The 18,827-nt window shown below is 42.6% G+C and overlaps 1 protein-coding gene across 1 annotated transcript in view; it reads right to left on the reverse strand.

The window, feature by feature from the left end:
• plekhh3 (pleckstrin homology, MyTH4 and FERM domain containing H3) overlaps positions 1–16,570 on the reverse strand; it is a 31,202-nt gene extending 14,632 nt beyond the window's left edge. The window contains exons 1-3 of the mRNA XM_080044194.1: positions 15,969–16,570; positions 10,838–10,893; positions 2,375–2,469 (exon numbers count right to left, since the gene is read on the reverse strand). Of these exons, the coding sequence (XP_079900320.1) occupies positions 2,375–2,469; positions 10,838–10,893; positions 15,969–16,103 (286 nt within the window). The 5' untranslated portion in view covers positions 16,104–16,570. The remainder of the gene's footprint in view (positions 1–2,374; positions 2,470–10,837; positions 10,894–15,968) is intronic.
• Positions 16,571–18,827: the final 2,257 nt, after the last annotated feature.

Genomic DNA, 18,827 nt, shown 5'->3' on the forward strand with positions numbered 1-18,827 from the left:
CATGAATTCGGTAATGACGCCACGGCAGCATCACAACTTCCTCTGTGGTTAGCAAGCTGCGTGCCACCTGTTAGACAGCGCTCATTTCGCCTGCTCTGACAGTCTATTCCCGTTTACTTTTATCGTCTTTGTTTCTCCTGTCTTTCCATTTCTCAAAGCGGTTTTCCCATGCAGTGCAAAGCTCCCACTGCTACTTCAAAATAAAGATAAAGATGTGAGGGGGCGAAGGCTCAGCGTTTTAGACTGCCGCCTGTTTGAGAATGCTTCTCTATGATATAAGTGGCAGATCTGAACCCACCATAAACCTACTCAAAATAGCCCAAAGCGAAAACCCTGGCGGTACTTAACACCACATCAGAGGGGGGCAGCATCAAAACCCAACGTGAAACGGATAAATAAAAACCATGAGGTAAGTCTGGCTGAGCATGCTGACAGACTGGGTGTGGGAGACAAGCTGACTGGGTGAGAGACATGGAGAGAAGGGCATGTCTGCTACCTTGACGCCTCTGTCACAGACATGGGACGTCCCACAGATGCTGCTCTTTTTGGGAACTCTTAACAGTGATGAAGGACAGGCAGAAACGAAGAGAGACAGACAGAGAGAAAGAGCAGCAGAATAGTGGGACCCCCTGAACCCCCCTCCCATGGCCCCCCATCTGGATCCCATCTCTGTGGCCAGCTAATGTCTCCCCTGGGGGAAACAGCTCGCCCTTAATTTGTTTCATTTGTGACCCCTGACCTCCAAAGCCCTGCCCCCTCTACACATTGAGCAAACAATCTTTCTCTCTGTGTGCATTTCCATCCCAATACTGCAAACCTCATTACTTTACGACTACTGAATGTTTGTGCAATTCCTTTTGAAATTGTTTTATGAAATATTGTCGTTGCATTACAAAGACACCTTACTTCAAGTTCAAATAAAACATTTGTTTTAGCAGGCCTATGCTGGCATTTCACAAAACAACCCATGCATCAAACAGTATGGATGGCTCTGCATCATGTGAGAAGCAGATCCTTTAAACTGTGAATCCATAAAACCTGTCAGTAAACCACCATCTCTTAACATCTCTTTCTGTCACCACTCCATGGGCTTTACAACTCATCCCCCCATCATCAGTCTATATCTGCAATGTTGGTGGCCTATTTTAGATACTGGGGCAATATTAACCCCATGTAACCTCAGGGTGTCCTGCTGAAAAAAGAAAGAAAAAAAACACAAACAAGCCAAACAAGGGATAAGGCTCTTATGTAGGAACGGCTGAAAACATATCCTTGTGCAACAGAGAGAGAGAGATAGAAATGAGAGGTATTATCTAACACCTTGAGGTGTTCTACAGTTATGGCGGCTGTATAAGCGTGGTCGATTAAAGGATGGGGGCGTGGTGCACAAGCTGAAATCCCAAGTGACAGTGTAATCAAAGGAAAGTAGATGTGTCCCCTGTTTTGAAGGGAAACTCTTTTCCTCTCACAGTGAGACAGGGACAGAAGGGGGACAGCAGTAAGGGAGGGGCACTAGCCAAGGGTGCATAGTTACTGCTGTCAGAATTAGGCAATCTGACTGCCGCCAGTCCGAACAGGACGTAACTTATCCAAGTGCTGGCATTTTACTGCTCCCTTTCAGTAGGAGGCCAAGTAGAGAAAAAAAAGAAAAGCAAAAAAATTCAAACAGAAATATCTTATGAGATCATTCCTCAAAAGCACCAGCCACCCGAAATGGGGCTCCTGATGCAAGTAGCTATCCTTACATGAACACACAGAGCAGGGGGTATGGGAGCAGCTCTGGGCCACTTGTGGTCCGAGAGCGGTTGGTTACAGGGTGCAGCATGGAGCTGAGACAGTATTTATTAGTGGACAATTAGACTAATGAAATACAGTATATATATATATATATATATATATATACTTAATAACAGGGAGAGCGCCAACCTAGCATCATAAATACCTAATTTTATCAAACTCGGGCTGCGACTAAAAACTAAAAAATGTTAGATCGATTCATCTATGGATTGTTTTTTGATTAATCTTTTGGTGAAAAGTGTCCATCACTATTTCCAAGATCCCAAGATAATCGTAGTAATCACTATGATATTCAATTTGCATTGATGTAAAAAAAAATACTGTATTGACGAAGATGAAACCAATACATTTGTTTGCATTTTTGATTCTTGAAAAAGTCTTGTCTTGAAAAAGACAAAAGACTCCGTAAATTGACTAGGCAAGGCAAGGCACTAACTGACAAACTGATTTATCGACTTTATCGTTTGAGCTGTACAACAATTCTGACCAATCACAACTGATTGTAGCAGGTGGATGCATTCATTCAAAGAAGACCAGAGTATATTGGTGGTGTTATATTGTGCAGAGTCCCACTCACCTTTGACCAACAGTTCAGGGTCTTCCTCCAAGCCCATCTTATTCTTCTCGATGATCAGGCTCTTCATCTCTTCAGTGCCCTCTGAGACAGTGTGCCTGTGTGGTGGGAGCAGAAGAGAGAATGTAAATAACCACTGCTAACCTCTCAACTCAACTCTTTCCCCGACTACTCCCTCCTATTGGATAGCTAATTGGCCTAGAGACACACAGTTGGCTGTCCCCCCCCCCTGTCCCCCCCATGTGAAACTGTGCCAACTACAAGCTCTCTCTGATACTCTATAGAGGTGGGGGTCACGCACTGGGGACTGGAAGAAGTGCCACGAATATCTGTCCTTCCAGCGTTCTCCCCACTTTCCCTCCCTAGCAGCACGCAAGCACACAGACACACACACACACAGACACACACACACTGATACATACCACGCCACTGTGGACAGCTCGTGTCTCTTTTATCACTCTAGCCAGCCGAGCCGAGTGAGCAACTGAAAATAAACGTGACAGAGCGACGCCAGCCAGCCAGCCAGCCAGCTCACGCCGGTCGAAGGAAAGCAGAAGGTTCAAGAGGTCACAGCCTTGGATACTTCAAACCAGAAACATCAAAAACATCTGTGAATCGGCTTAACCTGTTCTTTTTCTTTCCCCTTCTTTAGCGCCTTATGATCAGGTTTTGCAGCTATACCTCCAAAATGATGCAGGGCGCAGGCAGTGTTGTGGACAAACTCAGACTTTGTTATCTCAGGCCAATTGGCCCATTTCCAGTCAATTAAATAGTTTGTAGGTTTTATCTCTCCTCATTTATATATCTAATTACTCATTTATTTGCTCGGTTTCCTGGGTCTAATTAGCATGTGAGGTACAAGTGACATTCACCCCCCCCCCCATCCCCCCCGCGCCCACCTCCTTCCTTCCTGTCGTCCTCCTGCTAGGATCAGTGCTCAGGAAATGAATCTGGCCCTCCCTCCCAGGGATATTTGGCCTTTAGTCACCTTCTCCTCCTTCATTGGATTAATGTCGTTATTGATCTGATAATACTGGAATGCTCCTCCCAACGGAAGCCAGCAATGATCAATAAGTCCAAATGTCATCGTCTTATCTGCTTTGACTCAGTTCACATGACAGCAGAAGCCATTTCCTTCCTGTTTTGTGTGTATACTGGCCGGATCCTTTCTATATCAAGGTTTATCTAGTTGACTTCTGTGTCTTTGCTCTCAAATGGGACCTATCTATTCTTGATTTGTGTACAATCTGTTTCCTTCACAAATTGGATTTGCAATTGTAGAACCTGATTGCAATCAGTCTCTAATTTAAGCTCAGACACAGTGAAACTCAATATTATGGTCCAGTTTTTCTGTACTTGTATGTGGACGGGTTGAGGAGCATCACCACGCACACACAGACGTTAGAAGGAGAGAGTCAGAGGATCGTGTCACATTATACTCAGTCACGTTGTATAGCTAAGCGGGCTCGCCTGCTGCAGCAGCAGCCTGTGGGGATTTCTGACAGTCCCCGCATGCACAGACCCCACTTATAGGCATCAAAATAAACAGAAATGTGATGGCGAACGTTATTTGAGGTTGTTAATAACCCCCAGCTACATAACCGAGACATGCACCCAGACAGCCAGAGTTAGTATACGCATCCCAAATGAGAGAGGGATTAGATCTATAGTAAAAACGAGGCCTTGACTGGAGATTATAGCCTGCTGCCTTGCATTATTGTGTGGTGTCTAGTTTAGGGCTGCAACTAATGATTATTTTGATAATCGATTAATCTGTCGATTATTTTCTCGATTAATCGATTATTAATTGATTAGTGTTTTGGCCCATAAAATGTCAGAAAATGGTGAAAAATGTTGATCAATTTTCCAAAGCCCATGTTGACGTCCTCAAATGTATTTTTATGTCAAACACAAAGATATTTCAGTTTACTGTGATAATAGGATTAAAGAAACCAGAAAATATTCACATTTGAGAAGCTGAAATCAGAGATTTTGGAACCTGAAACGATTAATCGATTATCAAAATAGTTGGCGATTATTTTAATAATAATCGATTAATAATTGATTCTTCGATTAATCGTTGCAGCACTAGTCTAGTGTTATTTGAATGGGCTTGCATCCAGCCATTTAGTATACACAGTAATACTAATAAGTCTAAAATTAAAAAAACAAACAAACTGGTGCATACTGCTTCAGGATTTAAACCAGCAGTCTTATAGAACTTTAAGATGTGACTTTTTTTGTGAGTTCAATTTCAACCTTAAGCAGCACAGACGAGCCTGACCTTCAATCCTAATGCTGCCTCAGCAGAGCCAGGTTGATCATTGTGTCCACAACCCAGGCTAATGTTAAAAACCTCCCTGACTAAGGACAATGTAAAGCTGTAATTCCCCAAAAAAAGCTTAGTGTCTCATTATGTCAATATTAATTTGTAGGCGCTCTAAAACGTTCACTGCTCAATACAAGTAAATGACAGCTTAAATTAATTAATTTTTAAAAAAAGCTCAGAGGCAAAATAAATATAAATCATGAGCATCTACTGCCCACATACACACACTAACACCACGTTTATAGTGCAAAAGCAGTCCGTACAGTTACTGAACGAAAAAAGGTAATAAATGAACAGAACAGGCCTGTTTCAAATAAACCTGATGGAAAATGAAAAAGGTTATTTTCTCCAATCAAATACCCCTAAGGCTTTGACTTGATTTGTATCTCTTTAAAAACAACATCAAATGTTTCTTGCTATATTAAAAAATGTTGACCAGGTCAAAGGTTACCCAAAGACCATATCCACTGGATTTGCTTTGCAAAGTCTTGTAAATGTAACACAAACAAATACAACACTTCTTGTGTGTCCCAAGAGTTACACTTCTTTATTTCGACATGATTAAACCCATACATATTTTCCAGTCACACTCTCTTCAATTGCGTAAGGAAATAAAAGATGGCTGATGGAAAAAAGACATGCTTTACAGCTTGAGGCAAATGAAGCACTGCTGATGTGGGGGCCTTTGGTTCTCCACAGCTGTCCAGCAGCCTTAAAACCCCCACCTTCATTCAACCCCTCGCCCCCAATACTAGCGCCCCCGCATTCCCAGAAATCCCTGCAGAGGCCGTGACGGTGGAGCCTTTAGCGGGCAACTTCCTGCAGAGTGCAGGAAACAATTTGACATGGGGATTAGACAGCACGGAGAATAGAGCGAGTGCAGAACAGACAGCATCCCTCTCTCTCTCTCTCTCTTTCTGGCCCTCCCCTGGAGGAGTAAACATCAGCTACTGCAGAGGACTAGCATCGTTTGAAAGTCACACTAATGTCTCAGATTGAAATGTGTTGAAAATGCTTCTGCTTTGTATTTCAGGGTCATGTTTGAGATCTACATTTTAATGCATCAGAAAATCAGAAATGCAGTCAAATATTACAATTATTTGGTTATGAAAATTATAATGTCAGAGCGGCCAAAATCGCATAGGTTAACTCAGCCCTGCAAATAAATTGCTGGCTCTCATTAAGAATAGGAATGGGAGGAGGAAGTAATGAAAATGAAAAAGAGTCAGAAAAGAAGAGAGGAAGGTACGGGGAGATACCAACACACAGATATGTTTTAAAAATACAACTAGAGTGCATCTGTACATCCTGTGCAGTCATGTGAATGTAAATGTCCTCTAACCTCTGAACGGAAAGTCTGTATATATGGTGTAAAGCCAATCAAATGTTGTGTGATATGACTGATGATTAAGATAAGTCCTTCAATATTCTTCTATTCATCAACAATTGTCCCCAATACAAGTTTGAGTTAGCTTTACTTATTCACTTTCAGAGATACAATTTCAGATCTATTTCATACCTAGACATCACACATTTATATTTCTAATGCAACAAAATAGGAGTATTAACACCAGCAGTTTCAGGTATCGCTTTACTCTCCTTCTACGCATCATCAATTTGTTTTTTTTCTTTTGCAAAGCCAAATCAACTGGGTCAACAATCAAGAATAATTACATTTAAAATGTTATACCAATTTAAACTCGACACCTTTTCTCTATCTTACAAACTATTAAATAAAGTTAAAATGCCAAAACTGAATGGCTTACATTGCTAAAAAATGCTCAACATTAACATAATACAATTGAATGATATTTCATTAACTGGCGGTATTTTAAGAACACATATGACACTGTAGCGCACATTTTCTAAGTTTGACTTGGGTGGTGGTTAACGTGGAATTTCATGAGGTCAACAATTACCACGTTCTTAAAAGAATGATATAAGGAATACGTTGTTCTGCCCTAACAGGTGCAACAAAACTAACAGGACAGTCAATACAGTCTTTGCACACTCATCTGTCACATTAGTGGAAACACCTGTATGGCTGTGATGTAAGGTATGATCTTTTTATCAGCATTAAACCAATTCATTTTAACGTCACTGTATTCAAGGCTGTTTGGATTTAAGCCCATTAGTGCAATCTAAAAACCCTTTGAATCTTGAGCATCATGCCATGATGCCTCGACAGTGTTCTGTCACAGTAAGTATGTGAGGAGTAATAACTGAAGTAATTGTTTAAAATAAAATTCCCAATGATCAAAATTAATTCAGGAATCGGTGGTCTTGACATTCCGCATTCACGTCAGTAGGAGCAACAATAACTCCCATTTGGTTTAAACAACTGAAGTACAACTATTGACTGTAATCACATATGTGATCCCAGACCAGTCTGAATAACGGGATGTTTTCCTGTGCTTCCCATTTTTACCAACAATTATGTAAAAGCATCTTTATTTACAAAAGCTATAGGTGGATTCAAAGCAACAGCATATGGGCTGTTTCCAAACACTGACATAAGGTAATCAACACTGACAAGCATATTGTCTGCAGTCCTTTCATGGTGACACACTTAAATCCACCGAAAATGAGCTGCACCATGAGTTGATTAGTTTGTGACCGTGTGTCTGGTGGAAGCTGCTGGAGCATCGAGTAATTGATTTCAGTCCAGGGTCTAATCAAAATGGCGAGACGCTAATTAAAGTTATAAAAAGTAGTGTCCTTGCTCTCGGGCTTTGATGACCGCAGTGGAAACAGTGGAGACATGTTTCAGCATACAAAGTGGGTCCTTTTTGCCACATGAACATGCATAGTTGCAACAACAAAATAGTGTGACCGTTGTTGTTCAGATGTGTCACAGAAATACAGAAAGATTAATTTGATCAATGAAATGCCTGTGTGGTTCCAAACAAATGATTTCAAACCAGCTGCCTCTTTGTTGATACCCGGGCTCATAAACTGTACACAAGTGACAGTTGTACATCAAGTGACACAGTTTATTAGACGTTCGAACAAGCGCCAGTGATAAATAACACTCTCTGAGGCGACCTTCAGTAAAATACAGTGGGTCACACTGCATCACTAAAGTAATCAGTTTCTCTTTGTAGAGACCCAGTTCTCTCTAGTCTCTATCCCCTCCCCCCACAGTGCATGGTTTGACTGCAAGGGCCTCTGGCTGAAGCTGGGCTGGTGGGAAAATGGGAATGTGGTGATTAAGACTGGGCCTATATGACCTCCCAGCTAAAAATACGCTGTTTACTCAAGACCACTGCCAAGAAACTCTGGACTAGGCAGAGGGGAGAGGGGAAAAAAAATCATGTTTTGAGAAAAGAGGAGGAGAAGGGGGGGGGGGGTGTATGTGACAGGAAGTCTGAGTTTGTGGATGTTGATCAGCAAGACATTTTATGATAGAGTGTAAGTGACTTCCTCGTTCAAAAGGAGTTACTTTGATGGTGAAACTGAGTGATGCAAATGAAAATTTTTGACATTTGCAGAAGCTGTAAACAAGGCCAATTTGTGATGGCTGGATGGTTCACACACACACACACACACACACACACACACACACACACACACACACACACACACACACACACACACACACACACACACACACACACACACACACACACACACACACACACACACACACACACACACACACACACACACACACACACACACACACACACACACACACACACACACACACACACACACACACACACACACACACACACACACACACACACACACACACACACACACACACTTGGTCTCATTCAGCCAGTCTGGCAGCACACACCAGAAGATTGGAGGGGGTATAATGAGAGATCGGATAGAATTGGTGAGAAAGTAAGACTGAGAGGTCCTCAAGTGTCCCCTCTCCCTCTGGTACAGTTTGTACTCTGCCCCTCCTATAGGAAGGAACCTGAGAGTCAGGAAAGTGGGGATGAAAAAATAATGATGATGCAAGACTAATTTGAGTGTGAGCACAGCAGGAGGGAGCAAGCTGCTTGGCACTTTGTGCTGACTGAGAGACGGACAGCAGAGACCTCACACTGTCAGCTGCAGAGATATGCCCATCATTCACACCCTCGTTAAGCTGCTTACAATTGAGAGAGGTCAGTGCTAACACACAACACATCCATTACAGTACTCTTGACACAGGTCAAACTCATTTTATCATTTCAAAACTGTGTTTTCCAGTCTCTCAAGTCGCTACAGTTACACATCAATCAACGTATGGAGCATTTCTTTCTGTTCTGACTTCAGGTGTGACTTTCTGGATTTAATAGTGACAGTATGTGACAGAAATATTATAATAAATGTATTTGAAGAATATATCACCCAAAACTTTTCACATACAAAAATGTATACACGCTTGATCTGTAATATATCTTGAGTGATAGCATGCAGCTATTTGTTCTATATGCTCAAAGACAAAATATATAACACACACAAATCATGATTGTGAATATGAATGTAAATATGTACATGCAATTATAGCATAGTATATACAAAATGCATTGGTCATACTCCTTTCAACCCAAGAACTCTAAGAGACCCCTGAAAATACACATAAGATGTGTGTCTGTACCGACCACTTGGTTTTGAAAGACGTGGGCCGATAGCCCTCTCTAACCACATCAGGCCTACAGCCTGACAAAGTATCTGAGCATCATCACCATATTAACCTCAGTCAGGTAAAACAAAAAGAAATGCCCTCAGTTTGTCACTATCTCAAGTTTAGTTGAATATCTCTTTCTGGACATTTCATTTCCTGCCTTGCCTGTTACATGACACTAAAGATACATGTATGTAGCACTACTTTCTGAATCACAATTCCCAGGCTTATCAGAGCCTATCTTTGCTTTCCCTCTTAAACTTCTGGGCGTGTCCCGCCATTGGCCAGGTAATGACCAAGCACTACACTCTCTAATCTCTGCACTCTGTAATGATTACAGCCAGGATTTTAACACACTCCCTTCAAAACCAGTAGTTCATTATGCCATGTGGCCTGAGGCCACTTCCACTATGCTGTAGAAAAGGCACACATTGTACGCACACACGCATCCGAGCCACACCTCTTCTGGGTGTGCTGCTGAGGTAGGACTGAGTCACAATGCTAGCCTGCCTCCCTCCTCACGTCTTGCCTTCCTTCAATCCTTTCAAACATCAGGAGACAGCATGTCCAATATGACAGCAGCAAAATGTATGCCCTAGCAACTTCCTGAATCAGCTCTCTTTTTGTTGAGAGTTGTTGCAGACCCTCATCTATTCATCGGTGGTGTATGACAGTCGTACAAGTCGAGCTTTGTGACTTATTGTCTGTGAGTCGGCAGATGTACTGTAGAGATTGTGGATGAGGGAAAAGGGGTGGGGGAGAGGGGGGGGGGAGGGGGTGATAAAGGCATGATGCCAGAGACAGAATGGAGCAGAGCCTGGCTGCATCACTGTCTGAGATCACAGCCCTGCACTAATAGTCTGGATGAAGCCCTCCATGAATCACTCCTTTTCACTGGTACTAGCATTCACTTGTCAACCACATGACCATTTAAATTTCATTATTCATGACACACATAGCAGTCCCTTGTAACAGGCAGTTTGAGTTAGCAACCTTCAAGCTAACACAATAATTCAATTTGTTAATATGGAAGCTGGATGGAATTAAATTGACATTACAACAGTGGTCTCGATCCTCTAGGTTGAAGATTGACATATTATTTGACAATGTGACCACTAACAGCAGCCAAACCAAGCTTTGAATGGCAAAACCCAAATGGTCAAGAGGTTATTAAGAAAAACTGAAAGTGGCATTGTCCATTAGCTATCGAAAGTTGCAGCTTGGAAATGTCAGATAAACATGTGAGTCTGTTCCGCGTGCATTTGTACACAAATAAGGATGTGTGGATATGAGGTTAGGCACATGTGTCATGGCTAGGCACATGAGGAAAGCCCCATGAGTGAACATACACTGCAGTGAAAATCAAGTGACTGGCCATCACTTACAAGTATATGCCTAAATACAGAAATCCCCAACACTCAGAGGTAGTGTAGAACTAAAACAAGGAACTATAACTTCCGAAACCAGAGGTAAAAAAGAAGAAGAAAAAAAATCAGTTTCTCTCACTCCTTACCCATTTGTTCCATTGGCTGTGCGAGTTGGTTGAGAAACAGTCACCTCAGTTGGACTCTGTCAACAGAAGAGAGAGAATTGGGTCAACATATGATAATGCAAAACAAACAACCAACAGTAGTCTGTCCTTAGAACTAGTCCGCAGGTTGGAGTGATCCCTCAATAGTTTGCCTTCAGTGGCCATGTTACAGTAGAGCATGCAGTCGGCCCTGGCAGTCTTAGCACATAGCTGCTCTGTTCCTGTAATGCTTGGCTTTCACTTGCAAGGGGTGAGCTGGAGGAGAGAAATATGGCATGCAAAACAGGCTCATTCAATATAGGAGTAGGGGAACAGAGGAATCTTTTGTGCAATAGCTGCATGCACCCCAACCAGCTTTTATTCAGATCAGTCATTTATCTGAGAAGGTTGTTAACCTAAAAATAACCCTGGTCTTTGACACTCATAATAGAAATATTTCCCTTAATCTTTTCTACATTCTTATAGTGTAAAAAGTTAGCAGAGCAATACAAGTGACCAAGAGACATATGGGGAGTATTATACTGTATAGAAACAGCACTTTGTGTAGTAAATGATGGTTTTACTTATGTTGATTATCTGATTAACAAAGCCGCAAATCTTAGACAAATTACTAGTTTAATGTAGAAGTTATCTCTGCAGTTACAGACTGCAGAGATAACTTTCTTGGACATCAGTTTTGAATGGAAACTGGAGTTAGTGCTAGTGCTCTACCGACTACAAATGGGGCTGCCACTGGCAGACACGTAAAATCAAATTTCATGGCTGGAACAATGAACTTTTTCATTCCAAGACGCCCCTGTTAAGCAGAGGATGGCTTAGGATGTTTCCTTTCACGGTGTTTGGGCCCCTAGATTCTCAACCTGACCTTGGAAAACCCCATCACACATTAGAGCTCGCCTGTGTGCAATTTGGACAGATTCCCCGGTGTGCAGGGCAGCACTGTGTGTCCCGGTGGCCTGACTTGTTGTCTCTGTGAGCCACAGCCTTGAGCCAGCTCCTGTGGCTGCCCTGGCCTAGCTCGGGGGTGTTGGCCTACCTGAAACTCTATCCAGGTCAGCTCTGGGCCCCTCAAAGTTCATACACCACACTTTACTACTGGGCAAACTGGCCTAAGTATAGCCCTTATCCTGCGAAAAAGTATACTGCTTCTTCTTGGATGGCTCAAAAATAACAACCAAAACATCAACTGTAAATTTATGGACGAGAGTACAGAGTCTGTGTTCTATTTATAAAGCAGATGGCCTCGGAGGCAAATGAGGAAAAAGACTTCTGATTAATGTTTAACTCACAGAGAGATTACTGTAAATGTCAAACCAGAAAGGCAAGAATAACTGAACAGTGTCATAAGGAACTTGTGAATGAAAGAGAGTTTGTATGGTCACTCCCTCCCTACACGTCTGTTAACCATAAAGCATTTAACCAAGCCAACCGCCCCAGAGAAGAAAATCAGACAAAAGACGACACGTCAATACTAATTACAGCAATGACTGCAGAGCTGCAATTCCATGCTGTAAAGTAATCAGAGAATCAATAAACTAATGGGTCAGGTAGATCAAGTATTTTGAGTAATTCCCCACAAAACGTGACAATTCTCAGAAAACTAGCTTTCCAATAGAGTTAATGGGCTGTGTGACGGGGGAACAAGGATAGCGTGCGATGCAGAGGCCTGGCAAAAGCTCTCCCTTTGGACGGGCAGGGGATGAATCACTCCAGACTAGAGTGGAGCATGGAGGGAAAGAGGGAAAAGATGCCGTGATGTGTTCGTTCCGTGGCTGACTTCCGCTCCAACATCCCCCCGCCCCTTTGCTCTCTCACTTTCCTTCTCTCTCTCTCTCTCTCTCTCGCTCCCTCTCTTTTCAGCTCTCCAGGGAAGCTGAGTAACCAGGAGGAAATGCTTGGGCTCAGCCAGTGTCAGCCTGAAGACCAGATGTGTGGCCTGGAGGTGGTGAGGCAGAGACGCAACGGAAACCAAATATAAACCAGCGTACCGTGACACCTCTGAAGACAGAGGGCAGTAGTGACGGTTAATTGGACCCGCTCTTAGCGTAGCCGGGACTGTGCCCATTTGTTCCAAGTATACAGGATGCACTGCGGTACTCACAGCCCACACTTACAACTGTGCAGGCCCTCGAAACACTCTGTGGTGGTAGTTTATTAGTAAACGCGACTTCACGTTACATAAAAAAAGTGAATAAAGTTACAGTGGAAACATGGAAAGACGAGAAAATGACGGATGTCCTGTCCTAAAATTAGTGCCTTGCTGTCCCAACACTGGATGCATTCAGCTCAGTGGGACTGTTTGGGCAGCTGCTGGAGAGCAGTTTCTTTGAGTGAGGACTGTAAACACGCAGGGGAGAGGGTTCTGACATGGTCCTGTGCCCTTAAGGCCCGATGCCTACACAAGCGTCAGCACTGACTCACGATTCCAACCTCAGTGAGAAGAGTCCTGGCAAGGAACAGAGTGTTGCCTCTTGCCTATGGCTTTGGTGCTGCTGTGGATGCTGCACATCGTGGGATCCTCTGGCAGCATGTTGGAAAGCAACGCAGGAGATTGTGGTGAAGGTTTTGGATGTCTTGAGCGAGGGAGACTCCACCGGACCTGTGGGTTACTGCGGTCATCCCTGGCAGGAGCTGGACAGAGGCCTACTAAATGGAGTATTTCAGTGTTACGAAGCCCAAAAGACACATACACATACACCCAGGGAGGTCTGCCCTGCTGTCTGAAAATGCGGCTTGTCAAGCTCTGGACGAAAAAAAGAGCTCCCTGGATAAAGGGATGGAACGTAGCCTAAGGGGCTTTCCTTGGGAATCATTGATGTAGACCATCTTTAATCCTCCACCCCACCCCCTTCGTTGACACCATGGAAAGCCAAACAGTACCAGTAAGATCTGTATATTATTCTATGGGGAGGGCCACGAAATTGCGTTGGCTAAGAGCGGGTCAGCTGATGATATTGCCTTAGAGTGTTTCAGCTATGGTCGTAATTATTAGCTCTGTGTGAACTACTGACACAAAGTTACAACACCCACCCAGCATAAACTAGGAACACAGATAAGGAGGAAATAGTATTTGTGAAAGTCGATTGGTTGTTGCAAGTACCAGGACATCAACAATCAATAACTTCCAAACACTGGGAGGATTCATTATAACAAAAAGGCGCTTTCACGTCAAAAGATATGTGTTTACTGCCTTTGGTTACTAGGTAAAACACTGCCAGTTACAACAGTCAATAAAGTGGTTCCTCCCATTAAAAGGTAATCAGATAAACTGAACAGGCCTGATCACATGATAAATTAAGACAGAATGGTTCTCAGTGGTAAATATATCACTCAGTTTAATAGGGTCAGGCAGACTATTATTATTATAGCTCTGAACAAGTCAATTACCATTTATGAATATTTACGAGCTCAAAATCAATAGATTCAAGACGCTAATCATTGATGTAAGACCACCGTAGGGAAGAGAGCAGCTCTAAAGATAGAGAAGCATTAGGAGCTTTACATTAGTCATTGTTGCACTGCAGCAGCTTATGCCACAAAATGATAGAGACAGCCTTGACTTAGGAATTATTATTGTGTAACAATTACATAATTCAAAAAACAGCAATATGCTATGCAACTTATCTTCAAGAGACCTAATATAGGCCAAGAACCCAACTCCTCATGACGGATATTATCTCATTGTGCCCTTTTATTCTTTAAAAAACGCCTACTATTCTGTAACAAACCAACGTTAAACTGAAGCATTTCAATGAGGAATTGGGGAAATACACAGGGAAAGGAGACCTCAGCATCTCACTTTAAAAAGCCACAAGGCATCTCCATTGGGACTTGTTACTATGACCTTGTATTGATTGTGAATATGGAGCAGGGTTTGGCTCCTTTGGCCACCAATGGCCAACCAGATGGTACATTATGACCTAGACAGCCTCAGGGATGTTTGCCAAGAAGAAGAGTGTGACACACCAACACCTCTCTGGATACCCCTGAGCAACAGATGTTGCCCTTATCTGGTGGCAGCTCAACTTCTGTTGGGGCAATAACTGTGTAAAACTTATCTGTTCTCAACGTTTTCATGCAAATCGCTGTGGTGTCGCACTGCTTGGTTGAGAGCAGACAAAAGGGCCAATACAAAGATAAGCAGGCTATGCAAGCATTGGCTCCAGGTGGAATTACTTTCACACAAGGGCTTGCCATTAGTGTTAGCAGCACAGAATATCTAGGCCTGTGGTACCAAATAACACATAATAAAAATTAAGCTTGCACAGGAGTCAATGGCTCAAAATGAATGAGAACATTATCCTTTAATGCAGCCAGACAGATGTTTATTAAAATGGAAAATCCCCAGAAATAATATTCAAGGTTGATATTTATAAGATACTGTACATAAAGAGCTGTACGTTTGGTCATACAGATAGAGCCTACCTCAATTCAAGGCAACAATGCCCCTTCACAAGTGGGTGGACAATGCTGAACTCTCTGCGCCTGATCAGATGACTAACATTACAGAGAAGACAAGGCCACAGTCTTATTTGCAATTGAGCAGACGGGGTCAACACATAACATTAGTTCAACACACTGGGTTTTACAGCTTGCAGTGTGTGTGTGTGTGTGTGTGTGTGTGTGTGTGTGTGTGAGTGTGTGTTTGTGACTTTGTGTGTGTGCGTGTGTGTGTGTGCGTGGGGTGGGGGGGTTGCACAATGTTGCCAAAGCCATCAAGACCATGCAAAACTTAACGTCAAACTAACCAGCACCAGCATGAGCATTCTGTATCCTGCATCAGTGATTGAGGCTTGCATAGAAATAGTTGCTGATCTTCACAAACAACATAGTTGCATTTGCTACCATACTTTTAAAAGTCAAAACGTCATTTTCTTCAAAAATAATAGTTTTTATATCAAGATATTTAATCATATCAAAAGTGAAATTATGCTCATGAATTAGCCCCGTTTTATGAAATGTTCATGGTATAATTTGAGAGACGTACAGGAATGTTTTCACAGTGAGTGCTTGTCATTGTAAATGCATATGCTCACACTGCTATAAGCTGTATATAATAGGCTACTCATGCGCATGAGCAAGTATTTGTCTAGTGCAGGTGGAGAGTTTTTACCCGTCCATTCGGAGTCAAGTCCTCCTTGTTGCGCAATTCAAAGGACTCTTCCTCCTCTTTCTCCCCATAGTCCCGTCCGAGCAAACTGAAGCCCTGCCTGCAGCACAGAAACCAGCAAACTCCTTGCACAGGCATTCAAATGAGGTTAAGTGTGTCTGCTTCTGCTATCCAGGTCGGTGAATTCAACACTCACGGTGTTGTCTCGGCCGCAAATTACTCCAAGAGCTGCGTGAGAGCATACAGGACCCCCTCTCCATAGATATCCAGCGAGGAGGATGAAAGGTAGCATAAGCCTACTTTCTCCTTTTCAAGAGCATTTCAAATGTCTACAAACTGTACATGGCAGCTGTCATCCTCCAATAAAACCGACAGGAAACTTGTTCAAGAAAAACAAATCCTTCTCTCTTCCAGGACTCCGGTTGCCTTGTTCACGACACCTTGCCCTGTTTGAACAACTTCACGCGATCAGAGTAAAAAACTAATTTTAGTTTTCAAAACTGGCACTGTAAGTTAAGAACACATCGAGTTGAAGGCGCTCTCTGAATGCGACACTGCTGTTGTCAGGTTTTAAATCACGTTTTGGTAAGCAACATAAAAGTGCACCTCTGTGAAGAGCCGACTGTCTGACTGAGTTTCAACAAAAGCGTGCTGCAGCTGGGACAGGATAGTGTGGGAGGAGTGGTCACGCCCATCGACCTTACGTCCGAAGTCTGATTGGCTCAACACAGACACTCCCCGGTATGACACGCCCACCACGCACGCACCTCCACAATGACAAAGCACCATAAAGATGATAGTAATCATATAATCCAAAACACAAAAATGCTCCTTTAACAAATGTCTGTTGGACTGTAGTATTATTTATTTGTTTGAATCATCCTTAGGTATCTGCAGTATACTCATAAGAGGTACACTGCATAGTGAGTGTAGATAGACTAAAATGCTTTTATTTCTTGTTCTTTTATATATCCTACCTTGTCCTATTATGATGTGTGTTATTCATTCAGAAATGCTAATGACTGTAAAAAATCCCTCAAAAATCAGTCATCGGCGGAAGAACTATTTAAGTAAAAGTATCAAAACTGCACTTACAAGTAAAAGGCTGCATTCAAAAGTATATTAGGAAAAGTACAGAACTTTTATAAAATAGGCAACCACATTTTATAAACATAAACCGAAAGTATCATTATGCAGAATGTCCTCTGTCAGTGTTATGTGTTATTAGCATAGCAGTGCATGCTTGAATGTTGTAGCTATACTGTATACACGGTTAAGTATGATGGAATGGAATGGAACTGGAAAAAGTTTATTAAACACAGCACACAAGTAATGCTCTCCATCACTCCATCACTATACATATTCCTATTATATATTCTTCCTCTTCACTCCTGGTAGCATACTGTAATATGATATTTGCATAGTAGACCCACTATAGTTTGCCTGCTTATTCATCAGTGATTGAACATTAAAGCATGACGGTCTGACTTAAAAAAGCTTTGTTTTATGGGAGATCAGATTTGATGGTTTTATGATACTGACCTAGATATTTGGTGACAGCTCCCACACACTCTCTCCTAATTGTTTTGTATATCTTACACTTTTTCTAACTTTACTCTCCCTCTCTCTTTTGCTTTCCTTACACACAGACACACAGACACACAGACACACACGCACACACGCACACACACACACACACACACACACACACACACACACACACACACACACACACACACACACACACACACACACCTCCCCCACTCGTGCCTCTTCCACTTTGCTGAACAGTCTACACAGACAGAAGTAGAAGGTAGGAGGACTGGTGCTAAATCCAGACACGTGATACATCCAGCCCCCTTCGGCACTCATGCTTATTTTTCAGTTAATATCCCTTCATTTCCCCTGCTCTGTTCTATGCAAACTCCCCCCTCACATCTCAGTCAGCTGGCTTTAACTCATTCCTCACCAAAAGAGCTCTTAACTGCTGGTCTGCCCGCTTCAGCTTGATGGATATAGTCCTTTTATTCAGTTGTTATCACACGCTGTAGGTGGTTTTTGCAGTGTGAATGCATAAGCACATACTCTGCCACTTAAGATACTTTTAACTCTTCTCCCTACTGTTTATATGGATATGGATGCACCTTTTCAGCTGGGGTGTACTCAGCATTATGGACAGTAATCCTCCTGACCACCCCTCACCCCATTCCTGACACACACACACACACACACACACACACACACACACACACACGCACACACACACACACACACACACACACACACACACACACACACACACACACACACACACATACTGCCCCAGATTTCAACCCCCTAATGGTTACAGGAAAGGAGAGAATGTCTATTTGTGCAACTGGCCAGAATTGACTTTAACATGTAACATGCGTTGCAAAAGAGATTGCACTTCTTTTGCGTGCAAGAAAGAATATTTCCTCAACTCTTTTCTTGAAAGTACAGCAGCCCATCCCCCTCTGCCTGTATCCACTCTGCAGTATCTCTCTCTAGGCCAGATCCTCCCTGTCCTCCCCCATATTCCAAAACAATACGCTGGGGGCCCCTGCTCCCACAGACCTGGAGGAACATGTGTTTTATTTTTAGAGCTCACTCCCTCAACCCACACTATAGTGAAGTTAGAAAAAAAGAGAAAAGCACTCCTTCCATGTATGATGTCTGAAAGAACTGAAGTCAGAATATTAGCATAATGCTCAAATGGTAGTAACATTGTACCCAACCATTTATTATTTGGTGATAAAGTAGCCACTAAAAAAACTACAATTATTTTCTTTTATAGTTTTTCTTGTAAACTCTCTCCAGGTCTTTCAATCTCTTTTTCTGTCT

The sequence above is a fragment of the Ammodytes marinus genome (genome assembly GCF_949987685.1).
Source record: "Ammodytes marinus genome assembly, chromosome: 16".
In the NCBI taxonomy this organism is placed as follows: domain Eukaryota; kingdom Metazoa; phylum Chordata; class Actinopteri; order Uranoscopiformes; family Ammodytidae; genus Ammodytes; species Ammodytes marinus.